Here is a 17,481-nt window from a genome sequence, read left to right on the forward strand (position 1 = left end):
CGGGACTGGCATGGGCTAGAGGCCTGGGTCTCACTAAGGTGATAAGCCTGCTACAGCGCACAGACCCTGCCTCTATCCATGCTATCAAACTGAAGGGGAACATAAACCATGGCACTTGCTAGCCTCTCCAAACTAACTCCGCCATCCTTTGGCACGGTTCCTTTATATTCTAGTTGCTCCTTTTAAACCATGGGGGTTTTTTCCTGTGCCCCAGGGCTGGCATGCAGTCCTCACTGGTTTTAATGTTCACCATCAAAAAAAAGATTGCAGTGACCACTAGACTCAAAACCTTTTACAGGATTTTTTTTTTTTCTCCTTCCCATTTGTAAAGAAAAATAGTTGGTAATGAAACATGGGAGGGTTCTGTAAGATCTAATACTGATAAGAGTTTAATGATCCTCATGGAGAGTTTAGGTTGAATATAAAGAAATCTTTAAGAAGGTCATTTCCTTCTGAAATATGTATTCTACTTGCTAAAACATGTAAGGTAATAAAGGTTAGTTTCCATTCACTGAACCCCCCATTTTATTTCTATACTTTTGCATTCGCATTGCTTCTAGCATGATTTATTTTTTTTTAAATCATCTATGGTCAAAAAATCTAAGCAGATTAAAATACTGAAGCTAATTCTCAATATTCTTACCAAAATTGTTGTGGTGAAACAAAGGGTATTTGGGAGAAAGGAATTTTACAGTTGATTTTTTTAATTGGCAAAAGTAATAATACCTTCTTACCCAAACAAGTAACACTTTCTTAAATTTATATTTAAATAGTGCATAAAGGATAGAAAGCCCTTGTATGAACTAAGATTCACCATAAGAAATGTAAAAAGATTAGTAGACTTCATTAGAGTCACAGCTTTATAGTCCACCTTATTTTTGAATAAGAGAAAGCTTAAGTAACACTAGTGTAATAACTCCATAACCATAGTAAAGTTGTAGAGCTCTTTTTGAAGGAAACTGATTTTGATTAAGTATCTGAAAGTTCAAAGAGCCTCAATTTTCTACCATAGCCATGTGACATTAGAGTGCAGGGGGATAAACCTAAGTCCTACACATTAAAAAAAAAAAAAAAAAAAAAAAACAACATAAATCACCTGTTGTCACTATAGCATGCATTCACATTCAAATATGAAAAATACCACACAGAAAACAGAAACATTTTTAAAAAAAGATTTAAGATCATAAATAGGTCATTGTTGTCACAATACATCTCAGAATTGAGAAAAACAAACATTTTGGCTTTTTAGAAAAGATTTTGTATCAATTCCCTCATCATTAAAAGGACTTGTACATTTTTAAATTTCCAGTCTCCTAAGGCACAATATTTTATCAGAATGCCAACATCATCACCCTGCTATAGCAGGAATAAGAGGCAAGGTATTAGCACTAAGAAAAACAGCAAATTTTATGGACAAAATTATCATTTATGAAAAGGGGGGAAACAGGCTAATGATCATTTTAGTTAAGACCCAGTGTTGTTATACAGGGCTTTGTATTAAAAATTTTTGTTTAAGCAAAGTATTTTAACCCAGACTAAATTCACCACAGAGGAGCTATGAGAAAAGAATGGAACTGGGAAAATATAGTATACTTTCTTTAAAAAGATCTAGAAGGAAGAAAAATCAACTTAGAATACTATATGGGGCAAACGTCAAATGGAACCCAGATTAGAGGACTAGTTTATTCCTAGTCTTCAGGCAGATCCAGAGAAGTAAGATTAGGCCGACCTAATACCTAGGCACATACTTAATCACATGGCCCATTCTAGCCTATCCCCTGAACACTGAGATGTAGTGAAATACTATAATCAGATGCTTAAACTGTTTTCTTTAGCCAAACAAGAAGTTCTTTAAGATAGAAGTGTAAAAATTCCTCATTTTTAACTCTACCTTGTTTTATCCTCTTTGATACCAACTGAACTTTAAAGGTTTATATGTACAATATGGTGATTTAGTGTTACTTTCAAAAGGAAAAAACCCCACAAAGTTAGTGATTGTCCACAGATGAAACACTGGATGAGGTTCATGACTGAAATCAATCATGGAGTGTTAGTCAATTGTAAACTCTGGAAAGTGAAGACTGGGCAATGTGCGTATCAGACACATCAGAGTATAACAGAAGAGGAAGGGAAGCCTATTTGTCATTCCAATTCTGATAAGGTGCATGGTCTGCGAAATTCTTGTCCACGTTCATGGAGCCATTTATTGGATACTGTGAGAAGAAAAAAATATATTAAGATTCTCTATTATCTAACTAATTTAACAAAGTTTCTACATGAGTTCTAAGTTCAAGACCAAAAAAGATGAAGGCAGATGGTACTTAAGCACTCTTAAAAGCTTTGCTAAATGTTGAAAACTCAATTGATAGTCTATGTATGTCCATTTCCTAAATTTCTGATGTTCAATGAAAGGCTTGAAATGAAACACAATTGGAATTAAGATGTAGGTAAGTCAGAAGATGGTTTAAACCTGTTTGCAAAATATGATCCCTAACAGAGACTTTTTAAAAATGAATATAAAACCTCCACTCTAGAGGAACAATCCTACAATCAGTCACTACTATTATGTGCTCATTAAGTTTCCTTGATTTCAAGATATACTGCTTTTCAGTGTACCTCAAATGGAATTTTCTACTCCTCCTATATCCAAAAGCCCAATCCATGGCATCAATGTGTATAAACATCTAAACTAGGACCCATAATTACTTTTACCTTTTCTCAACTCCTGTTTCCAATCTTTCAGTCATCAAGCCCTGTCACTTTTTCTTATATACCTCTTCAATCTCTCTCTCAATCTCTCTACTCTCCAACAGTTTTGCTGCTGCCTTAGTCCAGGCTATCATCCTTGCCCACTTAGACAAGGGTAAAGAGCCTTCTAAAATGTTTTCCCCTTCACTAGCCTTTCTTCATTCTAGCCCAGTGACTGCCAAACATTACCATCATCAGGGGAGATTTTTAAAATCCTAACCATCAGATGTTATTTCTTAGTCCTGCTATGTCTGATATGGTAGTCACTAGACACATGAGCTAGTGACACATACTGAAATGGATTTATGGGGTTAAACAGTATGTTTCTATTTTGTTTTCATGTGGCTGGTCATTTGCACTAGCATGACCTTAAGTGTCTTCCTAGCTTCACATGAGTCCTGGCCCCCATCTCTAATAGGCCTGGAAAACATACTGCTCTAGCTTCAAGACCAAATTTTAAAATTAAGATTTGAAGAAGTGTCCCCAACTATAAGGAGTTACCATTATGTTTATGTCTCTGTACTAGTGTGTACTATACCATATTCTAATTCATCCATTTGCCTGTCTCCATCAGAGACCATTGTAAACTCCTTGAGGGAAAGATACTATCTTAATTCAAGTTGCAATACTGTTAAAATCTGTCATAAGAATTACGATCAGAAACTGGTGTGGCTGAATCCCTTTCAATGTTAGGAAAAATCACAAGAGAATACAGGAAATATTTACCCCATTTGTTTCCAACAAGCACTGGACAGGCCGCATGCCGTGTACTGTAATCTCCTTCTCCACTGGCAAAGAGATTGTACCAGAAAACAGCAGTTCCCTGTGGAGAATAATAAAAAATTATCTCTAAATAAGATAGCAGGTTATCACTTTTTGCAGGAATTAAATTTTCCTCTGTTCCTGTGAGCAAGTACTCATCTATGGCAGCATTATATCTTCTCTAATAAAATTCTAAAATATGACAGTCATTTACAAAATTCTGGTGATCATATGGAAATGTTAATATCACAAAGTTGCTTAACAAATCTTACAGTAGCAAAATGGAAGGATAAATATCATATGGAACCCATTTTAGAAATGAAAACTTTTAAGTACTAGTCCTTGGTTGTTCATTACTTCTAGGTAATCATAGTAAACTGTGCCACAAAAATATTCAAAATTTTACCTGGTATACCTAGTAAGTAAATTTTGCCTAGTAAGGCTTACATTATCTCTACCTTTAAAAATGTAATTCATTAATTAAACCATGAAATTGAGGTGCATCTCTTCCTCAGGGAAAAAAATAAAGAGACCCACAAAATTAAAATAAACAAATCAAGTTTACCTTTTTGGGCCAAACACTAGCTCCTACTTCAGGAAAAACAGTGGCTCCTCCTGCTGAAACATCACTCATCTGTAAGAATTCCAGAGAAGTATTATCAGAAGCACTGGTAAAATAAATTTAAATATGCCCCTGTGAGGAAGACAGGATACCACAGGGACTAGGAGAACACCTGGACTTCTACCTAACATAGGAAGGTTTGTGCATGCTACTTAGTTTTTACACAAAATAAGATACAGTTTAGGTTTACATACTTAAGTAAAAAAACAAAAGAAATGAGAGAGCCAGGAAGGGAGATAAGGATATCTTTTATATCTTATAGCCAGAGGTAAAAAGACAGAGGTAAAAAGATATTATTTAAAACCAATAAATCAAGTAACACAGGGGTATAATTAGGCATTTATAGCACTGAAGTATAACCTCCCTGGGGAAAGGACTTTTCATTTGTTCATTGCTGAGCTTCAGTGTCTAGAGTAGTAATAGTAGGTGCTCCTACTAGGTATTTATCCAAAGTATATGAAGATACTAATTCAAAAGGATATATGCACCCCTGTGTTAATTGCAGCATTATTTACAATAGCTAAATTATGGAAGCAGCCCCAGTATCCAATGAAAGATGAATGGATAAAGAAGATGTTGTGTGTGTATACACACACACACACATACACACACACTCACAAAATGGAGTATTATTAAGCCATAAAAAAATAAAATCTTGCCATTTGCAATGACTTAGAGCTCAAGAGTATTATGCTAAGCGAAGTACGTCAGACATAGACAAATACCAAAATGATTTCACTCACATGTGGACTCAAAAGGGAAAAAAAAGGACAGAAACCAAGAAACACACTCTTAACTATAGAGAACAAACTGGTGGTTACCAGAGGGAAGGTCGGGGGCAGATGGTTTAAAGAGGTGATGGGGATTAAGGAATGCACTTGTGATTAGCACTAGGTAATGTATGGAAGTGTTGAATCACTCAATTGTATGTCTGAAACTATATCACATTATATGTCAACTATACTGGAATTAAAATCTTAAAAATTTTTCAAATGTAACCTAGAATAAAAACACAAATCTTCCAAATGGAGGAACCACATGGACAAAATTAGACAATGGAACCACAGATCATAAAGACTGAATCAAAAAGCAAAACCCAAGTATGCTACACCCAAGAGTCACATCTAAAACAAGGGACCTAAGAGGGGCGTCTGGGTGGCTCAGTGGGTTAAAGCCTCTGCCTTCAGCTCAGGTCATGATCCCAGAGTCCTGGAATCGAGCCCCGCATTGGGCTCTTTGCTCAACGATAAGCCTGCTTCCTCCTCCTCTCTCTCTGTCTGTCAAATAAATAAATAAAATCTTTAAAAAAATAAAAAAATTAAACAAGGAACTTAGAAACACTTAAAACAAAAAGATTTGCCCAGCAAATGATACAGCAAAGAAAACAGAGTTTGATCTTAATATGAGGCACAGTTTAAATCAAAATAAAAGCATTAAGTGAGATAAATAAGGATATTTTACTATGACAAATACATCAGTAGTAGTAAGCGATGAAACACCTGAGAAATGAAAAAATTGTGTTAAATGGCCTATTTTTTTTTTTTTTTTAAGGAAAATCCAGGGGAGGGGTGGTTTGAGTCGGGGGGGCAGAGGAAGCACTGGAGGGGGTACATCTGGGCTCTCTCGGTTAGCAGGGTCCAAAGAAGACAAGCTGAGAGCATTTGCGGCTGTAGGTTCTCAAGTGGGGCGTGAGTGGGCCTGGCCCAGCTACTAAAGGTGGGAGACAGGGGAATGGAAAGGCGTGGGGTAGGAGCAGGAAGGTGGAGGGTGGGAGCGCTGGAGTCTCGAGGGGGTCTGGGGAGCTCACTCCCGGCAGAAGACGTACTCCGTGTAGCTGGTCCAGCTGGTCTGGGAATAGTAAAACAATTGCGGGGTGGGGGGGAGGGTGAATCACTAACCTAATCGAATGCTATATAATTAAAGGAGAACACAATAATTGGTAATTAACATAAAATCTAACAGTAAAATCTAGCACTCATGGATATTGGACCAAATAATATAGTATCAATATTCATAAAAGCAAAAAAAAGGTTTAATGTATCTCAAACACCAGAAAAGATGATCACCTTCTCTAATAAGAGAAATGCAAATTAAAGCACAAGAACTGTCAGTCTATAAAGTGAAAGATGTACAGATCAAAGTCTGACAAACATCAACATATAAAGGTGGGATATAAATTGGTACAATTATGGAGAACTCATCTCTACAAAGTATATAAGATTTCACTGCATGAATTTTGTACAATGCATCAGCTTCTCCCCTGGTTCTCCCTTTGTGATAACTTACATCCTTTCTTTAATTGGATCTTAAATCTTTTTGGAAACAGATGAAGTTGTAAGAGGGAGGGCAGAAGAATAACGTAGGAACTTGAGAAGGTAGGTTGAATAGAGGGAATGAAGAATGGAAGAAATAGGGTAAAAGACACACGGGGAAGGGGTCAGGGAGCAACGAAGAAAAAATGAGACTGCGCAAAATGAGACACCAATTTTGGTTGGGAGTGAGATAAAACCACAAAAATAGATGCCATTTTCATATCATTCAGATGGACACAGGGATGAAAGTGCAATGAAATAAACAAAAAGTCTAGATATAAAATACAACTTTTTAAGTTAACAAAGGTTACAACAATGTAGGAGATTGTATTTTCCAAATATTATACCAATAGGTCCTGTCTTACATGTTCTTTTTACGTGACACTGATATTCTTACCGAGTGGTAGGGACTATGTCCTTGTCCCCTGAACCTTGTAATTGCTTTGATTAATAAAATGCAGAAGTAATATTATTTGACTCCAGGGTAGGTAATGAAAATGCGATGCATTTCAGCCTTGCTTTTTGTGGAGATATGCGCTCTCGTAATCCAGCCACCATGCTGGAAGAAGCCCAGACCACATGCAGGTATTCTGGACAAAGCCAGTCTCAACCCCAGCCTTCAAAATGACCCCGTGCCAGTCATCCTGACTGCAAATGCACGGAAGATCCAGAGCAATGACCAGGAGTGATGTCTACTCAACCGCCCAACCAAGAGAGAAAAAGTTATTTTAATCCATTCAGTTTTGTGGTGATTGTTATGAAGCAACAGAGAACTGGAGCAAATATTATGAGCAAAGTTAAGATTATTCATATACCTAAACATATAGAAAAAAATTAAAAATATCGTTAAGTTTTTAAACTTTAATAAACAATGTGAAAATGGTTACTCTTTTTTTTTTTTTTTAAAGATTTATTTATTTGAGGGCGCCTGGGTGGCTCAGTGGGTTAAGCCGCTGCCTTCGGCTCGGGTCGTGATCTCAAGGTCCTGGGATCGAGTCCCACATCGGGCTCTCTGCTCAGCAGGGAGCCTGCTTCCCTCTCTCTCTCTGCCTGCCTCTCCGTCTACTTGTTAAATCACATCTTTAAAAAAAAAAAAAAAAGATTTATTTATTTGACAGATCACAAGCAGGCAGAGAGGCAGGCAGAGAGGAGGAAGCAGGCTCCCCACTGAGCAGAGAGCCCGATGCGGGGCTTGATCCCAGGACCCTGAGATCATGACCTGAGCAGAAGGCAGAGGCTTTAACCCACTGAGCCACCCAGGCACTCTGAAAATGGTTACTCTTAACCATTGGCTGCTGCTTACATCAATGTGTTCACTTTGTGAAAATTTATCGTTATAGTACTTGTGATTTGTAAACTTTTTCTGACATATAGCAACAAAAAATTCAAAAAGTTTAAAATGTGAGTATATACAGAGATGCCTATATACACATATTAACAGACAGTCCATACTCCAAAATATCAACAATGATTGTTTCCAAGTAGAGAGACTGTTAGTAATTTTAGCATTCTTATTCAGGCTTTAATATTACAATCTGAAGAAGTTATAAATGCAAAAAACCCCTCCCCTTACTCAGTTGTAAAAACTCTAAATCAGAACATCAAATAAGGGCTAAGGAAAACAAACACCTGCACACATCAAAATAAATGTCATGTAATAAAATCCCATCTTAAAATAAAAATTTCAGCTGTAACTTACATAAAACAGCCATGTAGCAATTCTGTTTCCTGTCCCCAGTTCTTTGAAAGCATCTGGTTCATCTTTCTGTGAATAAAACACAATGAATTCAATAGTATAAAATTCAGTAATGCAAATTTTCTAGTGGCAACTAAACACCAGTAATATGCTAAAGGATATGCCAAAAACCCCAAAAGACTCATTTATAAAGTCTAGTGCACAATATAGAGCAGGCACTCAAATACTGGTTGATGCCAACTCAGCATGTGCACAGTGAATACTTTCGATAAGACCACTATAGGGAAAAACCCCAGATTCATTAGTAGATACTGGTTTTCGTTATTTAGGCTATCTACAGATCATTAATAAAATTCATGCCTATAGTTTTGCTTCTGAAAAACAAACCCAAAAAACAAATAAGACATGAGGGCCTTTTAGCCACATTTATGAACTCTACTCTCTGTGGGTAAAAAATTTACCTTAAGATTTACTTTGAACTCATGAGCCATTCAAATGTTTACTGCTACTGTGCTTTCATTCTTTTGGACAGTCAGCACTTTAATCTGGCTGGAGAATTCACATCTGGGCTATTAAAATCTAAATTAGGGGCACGTGAGTCATTCAGTCGGTTGAGCATCTGCCTCTGGCTCAGGTCATAATCTCAGGGTCCTGGGATGGAGTCCCGCTTCAGGCTCCCTGCTCAGCAAGGAGTCTGCTTCTCCCTCTCTGCCCCTACCCCCTGCTCTTTCTCTGTCTCAAATTAAAAAGAAAAAAAAAAAACTAAATTAAAATACAATACAGTCTCTTGGCAGTTATCCCAGAAAAATGAAAATGGATTTTTCAAATTTACACACATCTTTATTTGTGATAGCTCCAAATAGGACTGTGATAGCCCCAAAATGTCCTTCAAAGGATGAGTGACTAAGCAAACTGAGATGTGTCCATACCATGAAATAGTACTCAGCAATAAAAAGAGCACACTATTATTAAATTCGGTAAGAACATGAACCTCAAAGGAATTATGCTGAGTGAAATGAGAGGATCTCAAAAGGATACACACTATGTATTACCTTTAACATTTGTGAAATACAATTATGGAGAACAAGAAGTTGGATTAGTGGTTACCAGCAGTTAGGCACGGGAAGCAGAAGCGTATGTGCATCTCCAAAGCAGCACCATAAGGGTCTGGCAGTGATGGTGCAGTTATGCACCTTGATTGTGGTGGCAGTTTCACAAGCTACACATGTAGTAAAACTGCACACACACACATACACGCAAATTAGTGTAAATATAACTGGTGAAATATGAATAGGCTTGGTGGCTTGTGCCAATGCCTATTTCTTGGTTTTGATAATGTGCTACAGTAAAGGAAGATGCTAACAGTGGGGGAGGCTGAGGGAAGGGTTCAAGACATCTCCCTGTATATTTCTTTACTACTTCCTAAGAATCTGTAATGATTTCAAAATAAAAAACTAAGAAAAAATTTAGTTGTACTAATGTCAGGTCTTGAATTTTATACTCTCAGACGTTTTTCAATAATTGAAAACAGAAGGGAAAGAAACTAAAAATATATTCTTTTTTTTTTTTTTTAAAGATTTATTTATTTATTTATTTGACAGAGTGAGATCACAAGCAGGCAGAGAGGCAGGCAGAGAGATAGAGAGGAGGAAGCAGGCTCCCTGCTGAGCAGAGAGCCCGATGCGGGACTCGATCCCAGGACCCTGAGATCATGACCTGAGCCGAAGGCAGCGGCTTAACCCACTGAGCCACCCAGGCGCCCTAAAAATATATTCTTTACTGGCCTACATAGAAGAATCTAGGATTCTGGGACTGAAGCTGGCCAAGGGCTGTAACACAATAAAGGCTGTTGTCTTTCAAAAGAATATACCCTTATTTTAAAATGGTAAAAGTTCAAGATGTTTATTAAAATACCTGAGACAGTTCTTAGAATTCATTTAATTTTTAAAAAATATTTCTCTCTGAATTCATTTTACCTTTAAAAAAAAAAGAAAGATTTGTTTAACACAGAGAAAGCATGTGCACCATCAAGGGAGTTGCAGAGGGAGAGGGAGAAGCAGGCTCCCCACCAAGCAGGGAGCCTGACATGGGACTCGATCCCAGGACCCCAGGATCATTACCTGGATCATTACCTAAGCTAGAGGCAGATGCTTAATCGACTAAGCCCTCATGTGCCCCTAGAATTCATGTAATTATGATAAAGCTTAATTAAAATTTTAAAATTAAGATTTGGTGTTTTATATATATATATATAACGTATATATAAATATATATTTATGTATATATTTTATATATTTGTATTAATATATATTTATATTATATATATTTATATATACGTTATATATATATATAAATGTGTGTGTATATATATATATATAAAATGTAGCTTAATGTGAAAAAAGAAAAGTTACATCGTTTTAGCAAACTGCTTCAATACTATTTATTCTCCAGTGTTTCTCTACATCTATTTTGTATTTTTTAATTTTCCTGGCTCAGCGTATTCTTATAATTTCTTCAGATTCATCACTAATTTGCTGATTTACTTCAACAGTCTCTAACCTGTTTTAATTTATCCAAACTTTAAGTTTCAACACTTCTTTCTCCCTATAGCTTCTATTTGTTTTTCAAATATGTTAAATCATTTTGAAAGTTTAATATTTATCCTTTTTTTTTTTTTTTTTTTTTTATTTGACAGAGATCACAAGTAGGCAGGCAGAGAGAGAGAGAGGAGGAAGCAGGCTCCCTGCAGAGCAGAGAGCCCGATGTGGGGCTCGATCCCAGGACCCTGGGATCATGACCTGAACCGAAGGCAGAGGCTTTAACCCACTGAGCCACCCAGGTGCCCCTATCCTTTTATTTTTAAGAATGTTATACAGTTATTTTATATGCTGTACCTGATAACTGAAGTACCTAACATCCTGGAGGCATCTAAATCTGTTGGGTACTTCAGTCTCACCAATGGTATCTAATTACCAGTGATTTCTTTTTTAATATTAGAGTTCATATTTGGCTGACCCTAATCTTTAAAATTCCTGAGGTGGGGGTGCCTGGGTGGCTCAGTGGGCTAAGCTGCTGCCTTCGGCTCAGGTCATGATCTCAGGGTCCTGGGATCGAGTCCCGCATCGGGCTCTCTGCTCAGCAGGGAGCCTGCTTCCCTCTCTCTCTCTCTCTGCCTGCCTCTCTGTGTACTTGTGATCTCTGTCAAATAAATAAATAAAATCTTTAAAAAAAAATAAAATTCCTGAGGTGTTATAATGAGGATGACTGTTTTCAGGGAGGAGTACCAAGGAGTACTACCTAACTGAACAAATTTGCTCTTCCAGGGTAGTGAAAATTCAAATCCAAGGTTCATGTGGGAGAATGCCTATGCTTTCAAACTCCCAGAAAAGGCTCTCATACACATTGCATTCCCCCACCCCACCCCCAGCCCCAACCTGGGTGATGACAGGCAACTCTCCTTAAGGCTCATAACTCAAAGCAGATTATTTTCAAGGCTATTCTTTCTCTGAGAATATAATCCTTTTGGAGATTCGGGTTTTATGCATGGGTCTCCAAGGTTCAGTAGCTTACACAGAGGTAGGTCCTCTCACAGAGCTGAGCAGTTAATTTCCAAAGCTCTCAACTCTTGGAGGCACATGCCTTCAGCTTCAGCTTTTTTGCCACCCCCTTTAACTCTAATTTTAGTTTCTAGGTTTTCTTTGTTCATTTTGCCTTTGGGAATTTCCTTTACTTTCTTCCAGGCTCAGCAATGCATTTAAAGATATCTTTTTTTTTTTTTTTTTTTTTTAACTGTGCATCTAAGGGTTTTTTACTGCTAAAAAGGTTTTATAGGGTCTCTATTCCACCATACTTCCACAAATTGCAACAGCCTATAAGTTTTTAATACTAAAAGAACAGAATTAACATGTCATGCCTGAGCTTCAGTAGAATGCCTACGTTCATTTTTTTAACTTACCCGTGCAAAATCAAAATGGGGTTCATACTGTCCTCCAACTCCGTAATTTGCTACCTGAAGGAGAGGAACAAAGTACGCATTAAAAGAATCAAGACTACTATTCAAAAAATTAATAAGTCCTATTTTGGTGTCTTATATATCATGGTTACGTACTCCTAGAGAAATGAGAAGCAAAGCAGTTTAAATCAATGAGAGTTCTTAAGGAACCAGGATAAAAATCTAGGATAGCTACTACATAATTATTTTGGAACCGTAGTTAATATGCTTTTCTTTAGTAGATGTTTGGGGTACATGTTTTCCTCTAATACATAAACTAAAACTTGAGTTAGAATTTTAAAATTAAAATGTTTAGAATTAAAATTTTCTAGGATACAGTTTTGAGGTTTTTATTATTAATTTTTACTAAACACTTTCCTTTGGAGTTTAAATCAAGACTCATATTTTCCAAAACCCAAACTGCTGGGAAACTCCCAATCTATTTTAATAAAATTTCCTCCTACAAGGGCGCCTGGGTGGCTCAGTGGGTTAAAGCCTCTGCTTTCGGCTCAGGTCACGATCCCGGGGTCCTGGGATTGAGCCCCACATCAGGCTCTCTGCTCAGCGGGGAGCCTGCTTCCTCCTCTCTCTCTGCCTACTTGTGATCTCTGTCTGTCAAATAAATTAAAAAATTAAAAAAAAAATTCCCTCCTACATATTCTTTTTTTATCCTAAGGTAAAAGAGGGAGGAGGTTAACACGAAACTTAATTATTCCTGCTGGAGGGTGCTAACAATTTCAGTTGGTAATGACAATCCCAGTGTAAAGCAGCAAAAGAAAGTAAGAAAAGTATCTGGTCTGAGTGTAAGTTCTAGCTTTCTTAGTTATAGTATATGTAACTTTTTCTTTTTTTTTTTTTTTAATATTTTATTTATTTATTTGAAAGACAGAGATCACAAGTAGGCAGAGGTAGGCAGAGAGAGAGAGAGAGAGAGAGACAGGGGGAAGCAGGCTCCCTGCTGAGCAGAGAGCCCGATGTGGGGCTCGATCCCAGGACCCTGAGATCATGACCTGAGCCGAAGGCAGAGGCTTTAACCCACTGAGCCACTCAGGCGCCCCTATAACTTTTTCTTTTTTTTAAAGATTTTTATTTATTTATTTGACAGACAGAGATCACAAGCAGGCAGAGAAGCAGGCCAAGAAAGAGAAGGAAGCAGGCTCCCCACTGAGCAGAGAGCCCGATGTGGGGCTCGATCCCAAGACCCCGGGATCATGACCTGAGCCGAAAGCAGAGGCTTTAACCCACTGAGCCACCCAAATGTATGTATATTTGGGGGGCCAAATATACATAACTTTCAATACAATCTCAATTTTCTTATTTGTAAAGGAAGATACCCTCCTTAACTCCTTCCTTGCATCCCAGTATGACAACATGAAAGGAGAATGGGATTTAAACAGCGCTGCTGATGAAATGAAAGGAGAATATATTTAAAAGAGTGTTGCCCACAGAAAGGTCCAAGTCCTCTGTAAATTATTACTCTGGATATTTGATTTGGGTTGGATCAGCCTACTAAGCCTACTAAGTAAAACTGTTATCAAGTAGCTTGAAAAATTCTGTGAAGGTTAAGCAAATGAGAATAAACATAGATCCGGAGAAAAAAAAGATATATACAAAACTTTTTAATAATATAATGAATAGCAAGGAAGCTGTAGATTACCAATGAATAAATGACAACTTAAGCAAATTTAAGTATAGACAACCCTTCTTTGCATAGTTCCAAAATGCATGTTTAGCTAATCATTAACACCAGACCCCTAAAAACATAGTTTAAATTTCAGTTACCACAGCATATTAACTGTAACTGCATAAAGTACTAATGTTGCTGCTAGCGCTTTAGACCAGAAATTACTATGTAAGTAACAGCTGCACATCATGATCAATTACCAATCCTATTACTTCTATCAAAGTCTATCAATCAAGGGTTTCAGAAAATAAAAAGGATATACAGTATGACACTATATACCTAAAATGTGGTGGGGGCAGAGGAGTAAAAACTTAAGTGATCTACTTAATATAGACGGCCATATGCATATGATGTTTTATATATAAACCTCATGGTAGCTACAAATCGAAAACTGGTAATAGATATGCAAAAATATAAAGAGAAAGGAAATCAAGTATATCACTAAAGCCACCAAAGCATGATAGAAGCGAAAAAAAGAAGAAATACAAAAGAAACCATAAAACAAGTAACAAAATGGCAATAAGTACATACCCATCAATAATTATTTTGAATGTAAATGGACTAAGAATTCTAATCAAAAAACAGGGTGACAAAATGGACTAAAAAAAAAGACACAACTCTATGCTGCCTATGAGACTCACTTCAGACCTAAAGAAACATGCAGACTGAAAAGTGAAGGGATGGAAAAGAATTTATCATGCAAGTGGAAATGAAAAGAAAGCCAGGACTGTAATACTTATATTGGACAAAACAGACTTTAAAACAAAGACTGTAACAAAAGACAAGGACACTTTATAAAGGGGACAATCCAATAAGAAGATATAACAATTATAAATATTTATGCACCCAACATGGGAGCACCCAAATACATAACAAACATAAGGGGTGGGCACCACGTGGCTCAGTGGGTTAAGCATCTGCCCTCAGCTCAGTTCAGGTCATGATTTTAGAGTCCAGGGATGGAGCCCCGTGTTGGGCTCTCTGCTCAGCAGGTAGTCTGCTTCTCCCTCTGCCTCTCCCCCTCATTCCTGCTCTCTTGTCACTCACACTCTCTCTCAGATAAATAAAATCTTAAAAACACACACAAAGGAAATAATAATACAATAATACTAGGGAACTTTAACACTCACATAAATGGACAGATCATTCAAGCAGAAAAAGTAATCAGTAAGAAAAGAGTGGCTCTGGATGACATACTAGACCAGATGGATCTAGTAGATATACTCAGAACATTCCACCTTAGAACAGAACACACATTCAAGTGCACATGGAGAAATAGAATATACATTCAAGATCACGTGAACATTCTCTAGAACAGATCACACATTAGGTTACAAAACAAGTCTCAACAAATTAAAAAGATTAAAGTCATACCAAATAACTTTTTTGACCACAATGCAATAAAATTAGAAAGCAACCGCAAGAAAAAGTCTGGAAAGAATACAAATACATGGAGGTTAAATAACATGCTACTAAGCAATGAATGGGTCAACAAGAAATCAATATAAAAAATACATGGAAACAAATGAAAATGGTTCAAAATTTTTGGTATGCAGCAAAAGCTGTCCTAGGAAGGAAGTTTACAGTAAGACCTACCTCAAAAACAAGGAAAATCTCACATACACAACTTAACCTTATACCTAAAAGAGCTAGAAGAACAACAAACAAAATCCCAAACCAGTAGGAAAAAGAAAATAATAACGATTAGAGCAGAAATAAATGAAACAGAAACAATGAAAACAGGAACTGATTCTTTGAAAAGATCAACAAAGTTGATAAGCCTCTTGCCAGACTCATTAAAAAAAAAAGCACTCAAATTAACAGAAATGAGAGAGAAATAACAATTGACACCACAGAAATACAAAGAACTGTAAGACAGTATTTTGAAAAATTATATCCCAACAAATTGAACAACCCAGAAGAAATGGGTAGGTTCCTAGAAACTATTAATCTCCTAAAACCAAATCAGGAAAAAAACATAAAATAGAGCCTGATTTGGCAATTAAACTGAATCAGTAATCGAAAACTTGCAACAAACAATTGTCCAAGAGCAGAGGCTTTATTAACCCACTGAGCCACCCAGGTGCCCCTCCATTCTTACTACTTTTATTCAACATGGTACTGGGAGCTGTACCCATACCAATCAAACAATAAAAAGAAATAGAAAGCATTCATATTGGTAAGGAAGAAGTTAAACTTTCATTATTTGCAGATGACATGATACTATATATAGAAAACCCTGAACACTCAACCAAAGAAACTACATGAACTGATTCATTAAGGTCACAGGATACAAAATCAATATACAGAAATCCATTTGCATTTCTAACATTGATAATGAAGTAGCAGAAAGACATGAGGAAAACAGTCCTATTTACAATTTAACCAAAAATAATAGCTAGGAATAAACCCAACCAAGGAGCTCAAAGGCTTGTACTCAGAAAACTACTTCAAAGAAATTGAAGATGACTATAAAACACTAATGAAAGAAAATGAAATAGAAAGCTATTCTATGCCCATGAACTGGAAGAACAAATACTGTTAAAATGTAAATACTGCCCGAAGCAATCTACAGATTTAATGTGATTCTTATCAAAATACCAAAAGCATTTTTTACAGAACTATAACAAAGAATACAAAAATTTGTATGGAACCACTAAAGACCTCCAACAGCCGAAACAAGCTTATTTTTTTTCTTTTTTAAGATTTTATTTATTTTGAGAGAGGGAGAGAGTAAGAGAGACAGCATAAGCAGTGGGGAGGGGCAGAGGGAGAGGGAGAAGCAGAGCCCCTGCCAAGCAGGGAGCCAGACTTGGAGCTTGTTCCCAAGACTCTGGGATCATGGCCTGAGCTAAAGGAAGACACTTAACTGACTGAGTCACGCAGGTGCCCCCTAGCCAAAGCAATCATGAAAAAGAATAACAAAATGGGAGGTATCATAATCCCAGATACCAAGATATACTACAAAGCTGCAGTAATCAAAACAGTATGGTATTGGCACAAAAACAGACATAAAACAGACACAAAAACAGATCAAGAGGACAGAATAGAAAATAAACTGATTATATGGCTAATAAATCTTTGACAAAGGAGGCAAGAATATGCAATGGGAAATACAGTCTCTTTAACAAATGGCATTCGGGGGGGGGCGTGGCTCAGGTCGTGATCCCAGGGTCCTGGGATCGAGCCCCTCATCCGGTTCTCTGCTCAGTGGGGAGCCTGCTTCCTCCTCTCTCTCTCTCTCTCTCTCTCTCTCTGCCTGCCTCCCTGCCTAATTGTGATCTGTCAAATAAATAAATAAAATCTTAAAAAAAAAACAAAAACAAAAACAAATGGCATTGGGAAAACTGAAGAGCAACATGCACAAGAATGAAACTGAACCACTTGCTTATACCACACACGAACATAAACTTGAAATGGATTAAAGAACCAATGTGATACCAGAAACCATAAAAATCCTAGAAGAAAGCACAGGCAGTAATTTCTTAGACATTGGCTGTAGCAACATTTTTCTAGACATGACTCTTGTGGCAAGGGAAACAAAAGCAAAAAAAGACTATTGGGACTACATCAAGATTAAAAACCTCTGCACAGCAAAGGAAACAATCACAAAACTAAAAGGCAGGGGTGCCTGGGTGGCTCAGTCATTAAGCGTCTGCCTTCGGC

General features: G+C 37.0%; 1 protein-coding gene across 2 annotated transcripts in view; it reads right to left on the reverse strand.

Moving 5' to 3' along the window:
- Nucleotides 1-1,156: 1,156 nt before the first annotated feature.
- Nucleotides 1,157-17,481, reverse strand: part of P4HA1 (prolyl 4-hydroxylase subunit alpha 1) — a 79,026-nt gene continuing 62,701 nt past the window's right edge. For both annotated transcript variants that reach the window (XM_032313181.1, XM_032313180.1), the window contains exons 11-15: nucleotides 12,096-12,149; nucleotides 8,144-8,209; nucleotides 4,076-4,144; nucleotides 3,475-3,571; nucleotides 1,157-2,213 (exon numbers count right to left, since the gene is read on the reverse strand). In XM_032313181.1, coding sequence (XP_032169072.1) covers nucleotides 2,143-2,213; nucleotides 3,475-3,571; nucleotides 4,076-4,144; nucleotides 8,144-8,209; nucleotides 12,096-12,149 — 357 coding nt within the window. In that variant the 3' untranslated portion in view covers nucleotides 1,157-2,142. The remainder of the gene's footprint in view (nucleotides 2,214-3,474; nucleotides 3,572-4,075; nucleotides 4,145-8,143; nucleotides 8,210-12,095; nucleotides 12,150-17,481) is intronic.

The sequence above is a fragment of the Mustela erminea genome, chromosome 14 (assembly GCF_009829155.1).
Source record: "Mustela erminea isolate mMusErm1 chromosome 14, mMusErm1.Pri, whole genome shotgun sequence".
Lineage (NCBI taxonomy): Eukaryota > Metazoa > Chordata > Mammalia > Carnivora > Mustelidae > Mustela > Mustela erminea.